The following is a 13,470-nucleotide window of genomic DNA, read 5'->3' as shown; positions in this document are numbered from 1 at the left end:
GACAGATTTTGTTTGCAGGCACACACATCATCCACATACATGGCATCCTCTCATACCTCATCATACCTCTGAAACAGTTCAATACCAACCATGATTTCATTTATATTTATAAGCCAACATACTGAGTGAAAACAAAGCAAGAACTAGAAAACCCACGTAAATCACACATGCTAAATCATCTGGATTAGAATCTGTATCTTCCCTCCCATATACTCTTTAAAAAAGACTAAGATGAAGCCTTAGCACTACATAAAGCAAAGGTTTGTCCCTGTAAGGAGCAATGGTAACACTGGATTGTTAACAGGGAAATAATACAAAATAATAAATTGCCTGCTTTCCCATTTCACAGCATCATAGCTGAAACACTTGGAGATACTGTGAACATAAAGGCTTGGTATATCCCAAATATAAAAGGTGTATTGACATAGTGGCCCTGTAAAAAGAAAAAACCACCTGTAATATTTTTCTCTGAAAACTGCTCTTATTTCTATAGTAGTAATTATTCACAAAAGTCTCTTTCCCACAATTCTGTAAATTTAATATCAAAATTAGAAAACTAATTTTGAGGTCTTGCAAAATAAGTAATATTTCATGCAAGACCAAGAAACAAGAACAATACCATTTGTCTACAAAGTTGTTGTTTGGACCCAAATGATGGAGGTGCTTGCTTCACATCTATTGAAAGTACACAGAGCATAAAGCCATAGTCTCTATTTTTAATTTGGGTGCATGGCACCAAATAAAACCCCACAGTATTACCCTCAGAAAGAAGTCTTCTGCTCAGAAAGCTGAAATAGGATGAACTTCAGAAGAAAGCTTTATCTTTGTGTGTGTGCACAAATGGAAGCAAGCCAGGCAATGGAGATGGGAGGAGGTATCACAAAGCAACTCATGCTAGAAAATTTATCTAATAGTTACTCATGCCTTCCAATTAATCCTATTAATGCTCAAGCAACTAATTTTCCCCTCACCTTGTTATAATTTTAATTTATATGCTGCTGACCATTTTAAGGGTCTCCATACTTCAAACACAAGCAGACTTAATACCAGGTGACAATTACTCTTTGAAGTAGGGGAAAGTTGATGATGGAAGCAGGAGGTTAAATAAAGATGATGAACAAATTATTTTAGGAAACTCAATTTATTAAAAAAAAATAATTGCAAAATTATTTTCAGTGAACTGGGTAAGTAGACTAGAAAGTCCAAATTTGCACTTTGTGGTAGAGTGCCCATTGAAATCAAGACTTCTGCAAGACTCCCTCATCATTATTTCTTGTTCCAAGTTAAAGAAGGCACCATCAATATTGCCGATTCTGTCTCAAAAGCAAATTTTATGTTTCAATTTTTCTAAAAACTTACTCCAACACATAGAAAAAACAAAAGAGTACAGAAACAGAAGGATAAAATCTAAATTTGAATGGCTGGCATGATAAAGTGAAGTTTTTTGGCTTAGCAGACAGATACTTTCAAGGACAAAATTATTTTATATTGAAGCCTGAAAATATTTCACTGTTGAAAGCATTTTTATTTTAACTCTCAAGGTATTTAAGTATTATATCATAATACACAGAGTATTTCTAAAAAATATTCACATCTGAATTTAAAGGCAGCTCATGAATTTTACTAGTGTCTTAACTGAAGTCCTACTTGCTTTATATTACCTGTTATATAGAATGTACACTGCCTCAGCAGCTCTGGTTCAATGGTATGAAATACTACTTTCTGCCTTTCTCTCAGTCTAATCAGTGTAAGGTAATCCTCCTAATTCCCTGATATTATATTTCACTTTTTATTGCACTCTCTCCAAATTTAAACAGATTTCTTACAACATAGATACCAGGAGAAAATAACATACCAGTTTAATAGTGATAAAAAAAATTTGATTATTCCTATTTTTTCCATTTGAATGTTACAAACTTACTCAAGGTAAGCAAAATAAAAATCCTTTTATGCTTTGTTTATACATCTGCAGATATGAAACCGGACAGATGGGAAAGGCTTTTCCTCAAATGTGATGCTAGCTGGAAACCTTATGGGTAAAAACCAAAACAAAATAACAAAATCAAAATCCATCTGTTATTAAATATTTTGGTTTCAAGATGAAACTGAAAATTGTTTCTCTTTCAATCCCTCACCTTAATAAAAACCTCCTTATTGATACCTCAATAAGGTATCTTATCCTACCCAAAGTCTAGGCATTCTTAAACTTTGTAAAGATTAATACTGTACTTGATTTGCCCAATAACCAATAGTTAAGAATCTTCTCATGGCAAACAGATACTTTTGTCTCAATGTCCTGTGTGGTATGCCATCTTGGTGTACCTCTGGTATATCTCAGAGAGGAAAGGACACAGAAGGGGGCATTCATGCTGGTGATCCACTAAAGTTGGGCTAGCGTGGCAGGATTTTGGTAGCAGAGAGGCCACAAGGGTGATTCCTGGGATAAGCTGCTGGAAGCTCCTCCAGCCCCATGTCTGGCCAAGACAGCAGATTAGGGAAGCAGGATGCTCCTCTGCAAGTAATATATTCAAGAAGGGGAATAAGAAATCTCAAAAAAGGACCTGCAGAGAAGAGAAGAGGAGGCGAGAGCAATGTTGAAGCAGAGACACCAAAGTCGAAGAGGGAGAGGGTAAAGGTGTCTGAACAGAGTTTCACCCACAGCCTGTGGTGAGATAGCAACCTGTCCTCCTGCAGCCCACGGATGGGCACAGCGGGGCAGTTCCTGAAGGACCACAGAGGAGCAGACATGGATCAGCAGCCTGTGAACAATCAAGGAGGGGCAGATGTGGATCTGCACCCCAAGAAGGATCGTGGAGGGGCAGGCATGGATCTGCAGCCATGTAGGACCCCATGCCAGCGGAGGTGACTGTTCCCAAAGCAGCCGTGACTCTGTGGGCAGCCCGGGCTGGAGCAGTTCCTGAGGGACTTATGTCAGAGGTGCTTGTGAAGGACTCCCTTCCATGAAAGGGTTGGAGCAGGGGAAGGCTGTGGGGAGTACTCCCACAGAGGAGGCAGGAGTGGCAGAAACAGCATGTGGGGAACTGACCCTAAGCCCCCCTGCCTGTCCCCTGTGCCACTGAGGGAGAAGCAGAAGTGAAGCAGTTTGTGCCCAGGAAGATAGAAGGGGTGGGGAGGAAGTATTTTAAGATCTGGTCATGTTTTCTCTTTCTCCTGTGCTGATAGATTATGATTTATTTTCTTCTCAAGTTGAGCCTGTTTTGCCTGTGACCATAACTGAGCAGTGAAAAATCTCTTTGTCCTTGTCTCAGTGAACAAGCCTTCAGGTGGGTTTTCTCCTCCCTGTGCCACAGCAGAGGGTAGGGTAGGGCAGTGAGCGAGCAGGGGTCCGGTTGCTGTCAACTGGGCCTGAACTGTGGCAAGGTCAAAGGGCTCCACAACAAGGCAGTGACCAAAGGAGAACGAACAACAGGATAAACAAAACCTACCTCATCATCAGACTCCTCATCCTCAGACATGTGGGGAGGCAGCAGCTCCTCACCGTGGCTGTCCTGGGCTGCCCACCTGATGGCCACCACCAGGCCAGGCACTGGGGCCCCTGAGAAACTTCCAGGAGGCCCTGTCCGTTAGGCCCTCGTTTTAGGCACAAAATGAAAGCCAACACTTGGCTGGAAATGTAACTCAGGGCTCCCAAAATGGCGGGAGAGGCACCAGGGGATGGGGTGGAAAAGCAGCCAAGTAGCTGTGCTAGGACAGGGACAGCCTAGGCCCTGCACAGCGAGGGTCCTGACGAGAAACAGCAGCACCCGAGAGAATGAACTGCCCCAAAACTAAAAAGTGCAGGTAAGCAAAGGTGATGTATTTTGCTCTTAGGCAGCTGCAATGTCTCTGTTGTGAGACAGAGAAACCATCAGAGGAAGCAGGAGAGGCAAATTCCACCTCTACATGGAACCATCTGAGCAGATTAGGTTCATATGATACTCAGTTACCTGACATCAATGTAAAAAAAAAAAAAAAAAACCAAACCAAAAAAAAACCCCAAAAAACCAAAAGAGCCAAACAACAAAACTACAATGTATCTTCAAAGATCTGGCAAAACCAGCAAGTTCTACCTCTGCTGTACCCATGCAGGCACGGCCCTGTGCCCATAGAGAGTCCACGCTCCCAAAAATCTGGCCTGACAGTCAAAATCTAACATCACAATAATGACCAGACTACAAAGGAGAAAACAGGTAAGACTGTTCTCAGTTTCTGTTGAAACTCTGGTCTCAATCCCACTAAAGATGATCTCACCCTCGTTTGGCAGCCCCAAGCACACACCAACAACACCGCCACCCAAGAAACAGTCACCATTGCCTCACACATGAGAAATGCAAGTGTGCAGGCCCACTTGTTTTATAAAGCTTCTTTCTCTCAGGGAAAGAAACAGACACAGGAAAACTGCATCTTCAGCATGAAACTGCTGCCTCATGCTAAAAATCTCACCTGTGAGAGTTCATCAGCCACCTTAGTGACTTTCTGTAGCTATGGCCACATCACCACCATGTGACGCAAAACACAAAATCTATTTATTCCATGCCTTGTAAGATGAAGATTAGTATCAACTAACAAAGCTTCTTACCCAGACCTATGCAAGACACTGTGAAAGCAAACAAAGAATTTCTAGAAAAGTAGCACCAGAGACAGTAGTGAGTTTTAAGCTGTATTTACAGGCATGGAGATAGGATGGCCATCTACCTGAGAAGGTCCCATCTAGGAAAGCACAAAACTCAAGGAGACAACTTTTGCAAAAGAAATCGACTTGCAATAGGGATGGAGTTCTGTAAAACAATTGTTGCAACAGCCTCTTTCTGTGGAAAGGTACATCCAAGGGTCTTCTCCTTTGCTGTTCTGGGCTTCTGAAGAGACAGATACTTTCTCTTGCTGTAGAGGATACATTTTTCTCCTCTCACTTTGTACACAAATGTATGTATTTGGAAAAAAATCAGACATCCTTGCAAAAACAACAGGTGTGGTCACTATTTGTTTAAAAAACTTGTAATGTTGAGTAAAAGTCATACCATGTTTGAAATCATAACGCAGCTAATGAAAAGTAATCATTAACCTTTTCCAAGGCAGTCTTAAATCTTTTGCAATGAAAATTTCCAGTCTCCAATAAGGCTTCTACTTATGAGACCAAATTTGCTCTAACATAACATTTACAGTATTATTAAAACTTGAAATAGAGATACACAGAGTACCCAAAACACATAATCCAGCAAGATATTGTTACCCTGTTACACAATTCATTGTCTTTTGTACAGGTACTCAAATTACCACAAGCTAATGAACTCCTGAAACTCAAGTTTGAAGGTCTTCTGTATTTTCTAACTCCAGATAGTCTCTTTGATCATCTTGCAAAAATCTTGCATCTCTCACATTTCATATTTCACATTTAGCCAGCTTTCTGTTTCAGTCTTTTCATCATTAGTTAAGTAGTTCCCGTGTCTCTGAAACGATCACACACCAAAAATAACTAAGAACACTCTTCTGAAATCCCTCCAAAAAGGCTATTGCTCTTTTATTGCTAGCTTGTCATTATTGGTTGGTGCCATTTCCTTCAAAAATAAGTAGCACTAAAACCTATTGATTTGAGAAGTTCCGCTTCAGGGAGCTCACATTAAATTCAGACTAATGATGCAATTTATTGGATTGTCCTATCACCTCAGCTCAAAAATTCTCTAGGTTACAGAACAAGGAAAATTCTTTGCTAAGAAAATAAATCACCTTGCTGAATGTCTTATAATTAATATGTAAATGAAGAAGCCTATATTAAACACTTTTCCTTCAAGTTGTAGCAGATATTAGGAAACAGTACATATCAGATTTAACACTTATTTTTTCCCATTCTCCTGTTCTAAGAGAACAAATCACAGCTTTTGCAAGCTAGCTCTGATTACAACCATAACTTCCAGTGATGTAAATAAGATCAAAAGTTATGCAAGGCTGGTTTTAAAAGATTATTATTTGCCCATTAGAAATCAAGGACAGAAGCATTAAAGCTTTCTCTTTAAACATCCCTAGATGGACATTCAGTATCAATACACCAAGATTACAGGTCAGCAGTTGTTGTGTAGGCCAAATACGATAACAAAGTTGCTTCCACACACAAGCTTTTTATTGCCTATAATAACCACATCAACCTGGGACTTGAAAACAAAGCAAAACACAGTCAGCTCAGCCTGTTTCCTTAGCTACATCCATTATAAAACCAAACAGCCAACTACAGAGAAACAAAAAGTCAAAACAACAGAATGAGAACGATACATGCTGAGCAAGGAAACCTCAGAGTAGGATCTAAAGGTTCCCTGGCTCAGGCTTTAGAGTATTCAATTTCCAAGGTCAGAGGACCTTCAATATCCAACCTTCAAGCATAAACAAAAGTCCAGTAGAAAACAGCAAAGGAGATCATGTCAAAGGAAAAGGTTGTGTGGCCACAGATTTCTACAAAAACACAGCTAACCTTCTAAGTTCAGCAGATTCTCAGTGTTCCCCAAACTAAGCACTGTGCTGTCAAGCAAATCCTGTCAGCTTAGTGACTCCTTAAGGTTTTGAAGGTCCTGAAGCAGATAAGGCACTCTAACAAACATTCCTGAAGCTGACAAAAGGTGAGTAACTTTACATGACACATCAGGAATAAAGACCAATCATACACAGATGGAAGGATGTGTTTGTGCTTCTGAAGTCCTCACACTTATCAGCATCACTTAACTTTTACCAGGGATCTATATACCATTGCATAAAACTAAATCTGATACCATCTTTCACTGAGGAATACTGTCAAGCCAGTCAATGGCACAATATTAATTTTCATTCCTTCCTGGACCAGTTGTCATAAAAACAACTTACTTATGTAACAGCATTTCCAGAGACAGCTTTCTACTGCACATCAAAGGCATAAAACAAGCAGAATAAATTATACAATTTTCATGCCATATCATATCTAAGTCTATAAGATAAAAAGAGACAGAATCAAGAAATTTTTGGACAGTGACTTGGCAATCACTTTCTTTATCACCAAAGTTTTCCTTCCACTAAGACGCTTACTAACCAGCGAAAACACTTCACTCTTGAGGTCAGGCATTTAGAAAATCCACATTGAGGGGAAAATTGTGGATGTGGTCTACCTGGACTTCAGCAAAGCCTTTGACACAGTCTCACACAGCATCCTCCTGGAGAAGCTGGCAGCCCATGGCTTGAACAGGTGGACCTTTCCCTGGGTTAAAAACTGGCTGGATGACCAGGCCCAGAGAGTGGTGGTGAATGGTGCTGCATCCGGCTGGTGTTCAGGTACCAGTGTATCCTGGGTCCCCCAGCAGTGAGTACTGAGCCCAGTCCTATTCAATACTGTCCTGGTTTGGGCCAGGATAAAGGTAATTTTCTGTCTTGTACTTTTGTTTTCAGCTAAATCTCTTGTAAGTAGTTGCACTTGCTGAAATTAACAGAAAATATCTCAGACAGTGTCTGCTTCTAGGACTGATAACACTCGATGTTTAGTTACTGCTACAGACTGGTGTGCAGAGCCAAGGACAGTGCTCAGCTCTGAGGAACATTTTACCCTCCAGAAGGATTAAGGAGGTTTCACCTGCAGCCCTCCTGTGGGGAGGAACAGACAAGATAGATGCCAGAATTGACCGAACAGAGTATTCCATCCCATACACGTCATACTCAGTATAAATTTGAGGGATCACAAGGGTCAAACCCCCTCCCTTTCTTCGCCTGTCCCTCTTTGCTGGGACATCATCCTGGGAAGATTCCACCCATTCCTCTGCCTGTGGTCCTGATCCATGTCCTCCTGAAACTGTGTGTTCCTGCCTCCAGCTCCCGACTGCTGCTGACTCCAGGAGTCCAGCCTGGACTTTCCCAGGGCTGCCCTGCTGCCTCGGTGCTGATATGAGAGTTACTGGGGGGGGAAGGGGGAGGAACATGGTATCAATTTTCCTGTGTATTTGTACATATTTAGTAATTTTTCCTATTTATCATTACTGTTTCATTAAAGCTGTGTAGTTTAGTTTCCAACACATAAGTCTCCCTCCCTTATTCTCTCTCCTTTCTTTATCAGGAAGGAGAGGGGGATTAATAGAGAGCATCTGTTTCTTGGTTTAATTGCCGGGCCAGTGTTAAACCATGACAAATATCTTCATTGACAACCCATTAATGGGATCAAGTCTACCCTTACTAAACCCATGGATGACACCAAGCTGGGGAGGAGTGACAATTTGCTCAAGGGTAGGAAGACACTGCAGAAGGATCTGGACAGGCTGGGTCAATGGGATGAGGTTGAACAAGACCAAGTGCCAAGTCCTACACTTTGGCCACAATAACCCCATGCAGCACTACAGGCTACGGGAAGGGTGACTGGAGAGTGGCATGGCAGAGAGGGACCTGGGAGAACTGGTCGACAGCTGGCTGAACATGAGCCAGCAGTGTGCCCAGGTGACCCAATGGCATCCTGGCCTGTATCAGGAATAGCATGGCCAGCAGGATTAGGGATGTAATTCTTCTCCTGTACTCTGCACTGGACAGGCCACACCGTAAGTACTGTGGTCCAGTTCTGGGCCCCTCACTTCAAGCAGCAGGTCCATGAGGGCAATGAGGCTGGTGAGGGCACCAGGGGGAAAGTCTTACAAGGAGAGGCTGAGGAAGCTAAGGTTGTTTAAGCTGGAGAAGAGGAGACTCAGGGGGGACCTTATCACTTTCAACAACTCCCTGAAGGGAGGCTGTAGTCAGGTGGGGGTCAGGCTCTTCTCCCAGGCAACCAGTGACAGGATGAGAGGGTATGGCCTGAAGCTGTGCCAGGGGAGGTTTAGGTTGGATATCAGAAAGCACTTCCTCATAGAAAGGATGATCAGGTATTGGAACGGACTGCCCAGGGAAGTGGTGGAGTCACTTAAACACCTGGAGGTGTTTAAGGAAAGGCTGGATATGGTACTTAGTGCCATGGTCTAGCTGATGTGGTAGTGTTAGGTCATAGGCCGGACTTTCCAGCCTCAGTGATTCTGTGAAATCTTACACATCAAGTCATTTATATAGGATAAAATAGAGCATACCAAGGTGGTTTTTTTTTTCACATTGTTAATTTTGTCTCCATAGCATGAGATTACCCCTTTTAGTCTTCATTGAAATATAGCATGAACAAAAATTCTAGAAGAGTAAATTACTTTTTTTGCCTAACTTTACAGTACTGATGGAAAGCCACTTGCATCTCAAGGTTCCAGTTCTAACTCTTTCTGTATATGAATAGATTCCTCCCTCAATAGTCAAACTACCAATAAGTTTGAAGTGGCAAAGAAGACAACAATTCATAACCAAAAATTTTTTTACAGTGTAGTAACTTATTTTCTCATATATATGCTCACACTGAAGAAAAAACAATGTTCTTTCTTTGGCAGGCTTCACCACCATCCCATGCAAATCCATCCATGTAAGATTTGTTGTCCATGTGGCACTTCAGTTCATTGCCTTATAGTTAAATAGGCACAAGTTCATGTTCTCTCTGTTTCAAGGCACATACAGTGATCCTTTACTGTGTATAGCACTTTTCCTAAATATTGTTCTATTTAGAAATCCAAAAGACTTTTTCTATCCATTCATTATATTCTAACACAAATAATGCTGACTTTTTTCTTCTTGGGAAAGCAAAGCACTTGGAATTTCAAATTTCAGGTTTTTGCCCTGTTCATAATCACATAGTAGGAGATTAGAAGTTAACAATGCACCAACTGTTACAGATAATAAGACTTACTTGTTGGAACAAACAAGTTATCTACTAACATTAATACATAAGTCCATAGCAAGTATTTGCAAAAAGAGGAAAAGCAATCTGTTTATCCACAAAATGCAAATACTGCTGGTTTTACTCTAGACAGCAGAGGCAAACTTTTTAATCAGATCATAATATTAAATATAGTGCTCGGAGTGTCAAGTTAAAAAAAAAAATAATCAGGGTTTAAAGTTTCCTGTAGAGCTTCATGCCTAATTGTGCTCAAAACGACACGATGTAAGCAGCTGTGGCAGGAATTAATCAGGATTATTCTAGAAGAAAAAGCTTTTATTAATAAAAATGGTTCCCGTTTCATGAAGGAAAAGTCAGTCATAGCATAAGCTGTTAAGTCACCCATACATAATACAGTAAGCAGCATCCTCTTATGCAATGTGTCACTTGCTCAATCTTTAATATAGTTAAATTGCCATAACCTAAATACATGGAAGAGGAAATAAAGCATACAATACAACCTGAATAGAAAAACAGTTTCTTTTGTAAAGCATATGAAAAGATGTATAACACCACTTGAAGTTTCATCTCTGTTTTTGTTCTCCCAAGGGTGCCACAGGATATTTCTCTTTTTCCCTAAAGAGCACAAGCATTTTAATAAAATCCTCCTCTGCTTTTCCACTGTTTATATTACTCATTTCAGTATCAAGAGTTTCTATAATCTTCCTCTTGGGAAGCCATTTTTCCATATCCATATCAGAGAACTTTTATCAAAAATTCAGTCTCATACTGTGTTTTTGCAGCTAAGCAGGCTCATCTTGTTCTCTGCTGACATACTAACTAGCTATATATAAAACTAAAAAATGACCAAAAAAAACCCAAAACCAAACCATAAGAACAATTTTATCTTGAGAATCTTCCCCCTAGAGTGAGCCAACACAAGAAAGCAGCCTTTAGGATAATATTTAATTACAAGTATCAGAACCATGAGTTAGATCCAAGATCAGACCAGCAGAAGAACCACACATTGCACTGTAGCATAAGATGCTAGTTTTTTAATCAATCAGTCCCCAATAAATAATTAAGAGCACTGCATGAACTGTTTTGTGTGTGGGTTTTTTTTCCTTCTTTTCCACAAAACAGACAACCCTAAGTTTGTTGTATTTTCTTCTGAACCAGAGCAAGAAGAGAATTACAGCCTGTAGTCTTGCATCTCACTACAATGAGCCACAGGAAATTCAGAGCAGAAAAATAAATCAGCTTTTTTTGTGGAAAACTGCCTGATAACAAAAGCCAGGAAACTGTGATGTGTCTGGTAGACACTCAGCATGACAAGCACACAGACTGGCCAGCAAAACAAAGGCTCTATCTACAGCAGTGAACTAAAGGCTAGGGTCTGGGCAAAATTAGGATCACCTACACTATTATTCACAAATAACTATGGAACTGGCTTACAGAATAGTGGTAAATTTTGGTGACAGCACAAAGTTGGGCACCAAAAGAGGGCAGGGATATTATATTAGAATACCTTAAAAAACACAGTTTAAAAAAAAGAGTAAAATTTAACTGTACACAGTACAAGCTGAAGCACTTCTAAGGGTTAGCAGCAAGAGATACATGCACAAACTGGTAGTTCATTAGTTGGGAGAGAGCCAGAGGATGAGACAAATCCTGTAGAGAAAATACTGTACTGACATCATTATACAAGACAAGGGTGGGATCTAAAAAGTATTTTATTCTGGTCCTCCTAATTAAAAAATACAAGAACTCAAACTTAGCAAGGAACATAGCAGGGCTGTATCAATAATCAGAGAGCCTGATAAAAAGAAACTAATTCATTTTGATCTAGGAAGCCATGGAATCTAGGAAATTTAAGTGGGGAAAAAAAGGTGCGGTTGTCCTCTGAAATATACTGGAATAAGAAAGAAACAGTAATAAGTATCCTTCAAAGTTCAGTTTATGAACATATGCGTATAAATTGTCTAAAGTTTTAATGGCAATTAAAAGAAGGCTTCCAAACAAAGAAGTGAAGTTTGGATTGCTTGTGGGGAGCTTCTGGGGGAGGGGATTAAAAAAACTCCAATATGGAAAAAAGTTCAAACGATTCTTAAGCTTGAACTTGATAAATGGATGACAAAAATGCCTGGAAGAGTCACAAACAAATGGTGGCTGTCTGAAATACGAAATTTTATCTGAAAGAATAAGACATCTAAGGAGAAGGAAGGAAAAAGGCACTGGTAATCAGTCATATACACATGCCCTCTTGCTGACAATTTTTTAAGCCAACACAAATCTGCATATTTTTCCCACTGGAAAACTGTTAAGCTCCTAAATATTTTTCATTACATATTCATATTACAGAAACATATTCACTGGAAATAATATTACACTTTATTTGTGAAATAATGATTCAGAGTAAGAAAACTGTGGCCAAGACTGGGAGTATCCCTATAGTACCATATGGGGATGACATATGATGTTAGAAGTCTCATAAACATCTTCCTTTAATTGTACTTATGTTGTAATTACATTAGTTTTGCAATAGGATTTCTAAATAACACGGTGCTAAAGTGATAAACTAGGAAGCACCCTGAAAACAGCCATCACTGTCTGTGATGCCTTTCCCTCTCTGTTCCCTGCTAGAGCATTCATAGCCTTCAACACACAAAAATTAAGCAACTTCTCTGCTCTTGCTCCTGTCAACATTGTGTTAGAGTCAGTGCAGGTGAAGTGCTCCTGCTTCTGACTCTACAAAGCTGCTGCCTCCAAGATACAAATAAGGAACGAGAACCCAAGGACAATTCCACAGACCATTCTTCTGCTTCAGAAGGTGGTGATACCACTTGGAAAAGACATTTTGGGTCTGCTGTAGCCACTGAATTTTCTAAGTGTAACAGGTTGCTCTAGAGAAAGAAACCAGATCAAAAAATGGAACACCTGTCTAAACTTGCTAAGATACCACTGATAGAAACCTTTGGGGGAAACATTTTGGGGAGCTGTCATATCAAGATTAATACATTCAATCTCCCAGAAGCCTTCACTTTAACATTGGCTTAACTGTGAGGGGTATAATCAGTGTGTTTGAAGTAAATAGTGGGCTTCTAACAGGCCACCAAACCCTGCTTACCTAGGGGCTGCAGGCAACAGAAGTTAAATTTCTAGGCTCCCTGAACTATTAATAAGTTATTGAGTATGGTATCAGCAGTACCATGCCAGCTTGTTACTGGCAGCTTTGATGACTCCCCGAATATAGTGAGTCATGCAGAAATGTAACTGTGTTCATCACTGAAATGCAGATAATACTTGGGTCATAGGAAATAAGGGGACAAAGGAGCCAGAAGATTAAGAAATGTGGGTTTACGTGAAAGGATTACATAACATGAGGTTAACTGAACATCCTCTCTGCAAAGTAGCTGGGTCAGAGCTTGCCCTGAAGTGTAAACAAGGCTTTAAATTGTATTTTAACTGCACACCTAAGCTTATTCATGTAAAGTACCCAAAACCTAGGCATAACACCAGTGTGCATGAACAAATGGAGCTCTGAAGGCACATGGAAAGTTTACTGTGAGGACACAGCAATGAACATAAACAGTACCTCAAAAAATTTCCACCACAGCTTATTTAGTACTCAGACAACGTTTACAAAATGTTGCTTTATTTTATTAGCACTGTTGGGCTCTCTTCAGACATGATTATTCACCAGAGATAGCCATCAGAGAGAATTTCACTCTTCTGAAACAAGAAGAAATAGATGTGAC

At 40.2% G+C, this 13,470-nt stretch overlaps 1 protein-coding gene across 14 annotated transcripts in view; it reads right to left on the bottom strand.

Moving 5' to 3' along the window:
• The window catches only part of ATP11A (ATPase phospholipid transporting 11A), a 122,419-nt gene that overhangs the window by 73,721 nt on the left and 35,228 nt on the right, over positions 1-13,470 (bottom strand). The window contains exon 1 of one of the 14 annotated variants that reach the window (XM_071743907.1): positions 3,447-3,551. The exons of the other annotated variants lie outside the window; for them this stretch is intronic. Within the exon in view, the coding sequence (XP_071600008.1) occupies positions 3,447-3,476 (30 nt within the window). The 5' untranslated portion in view covers positions 3,477-3,551. Of the gene's footprint in view, positions 1-3,446; positions 3,552-13,470 lie in introns of those variants that run through there. 14 annotated transcript variants of the gene reach the window in all.

Source organism: Heliangelus exortis, chromosome 1, assembly GCF_036169615.1.
Source record: "Heliangelus exortis chromosome 1, bHelExo1.hap1, whole genome shotgun sequence".
Taxonomy (NCBI): Eukaryota; Metazoa; Chordata; class Aves; order Apodiformes; family Trochilidae; genus Heliangelus; species Heliangelus exortis.
The sequence above is the reverse complement of the archived record's forward strand: the minus strand, read 5'-3'. Positions and strand labels throughout refer to the sequence as shown.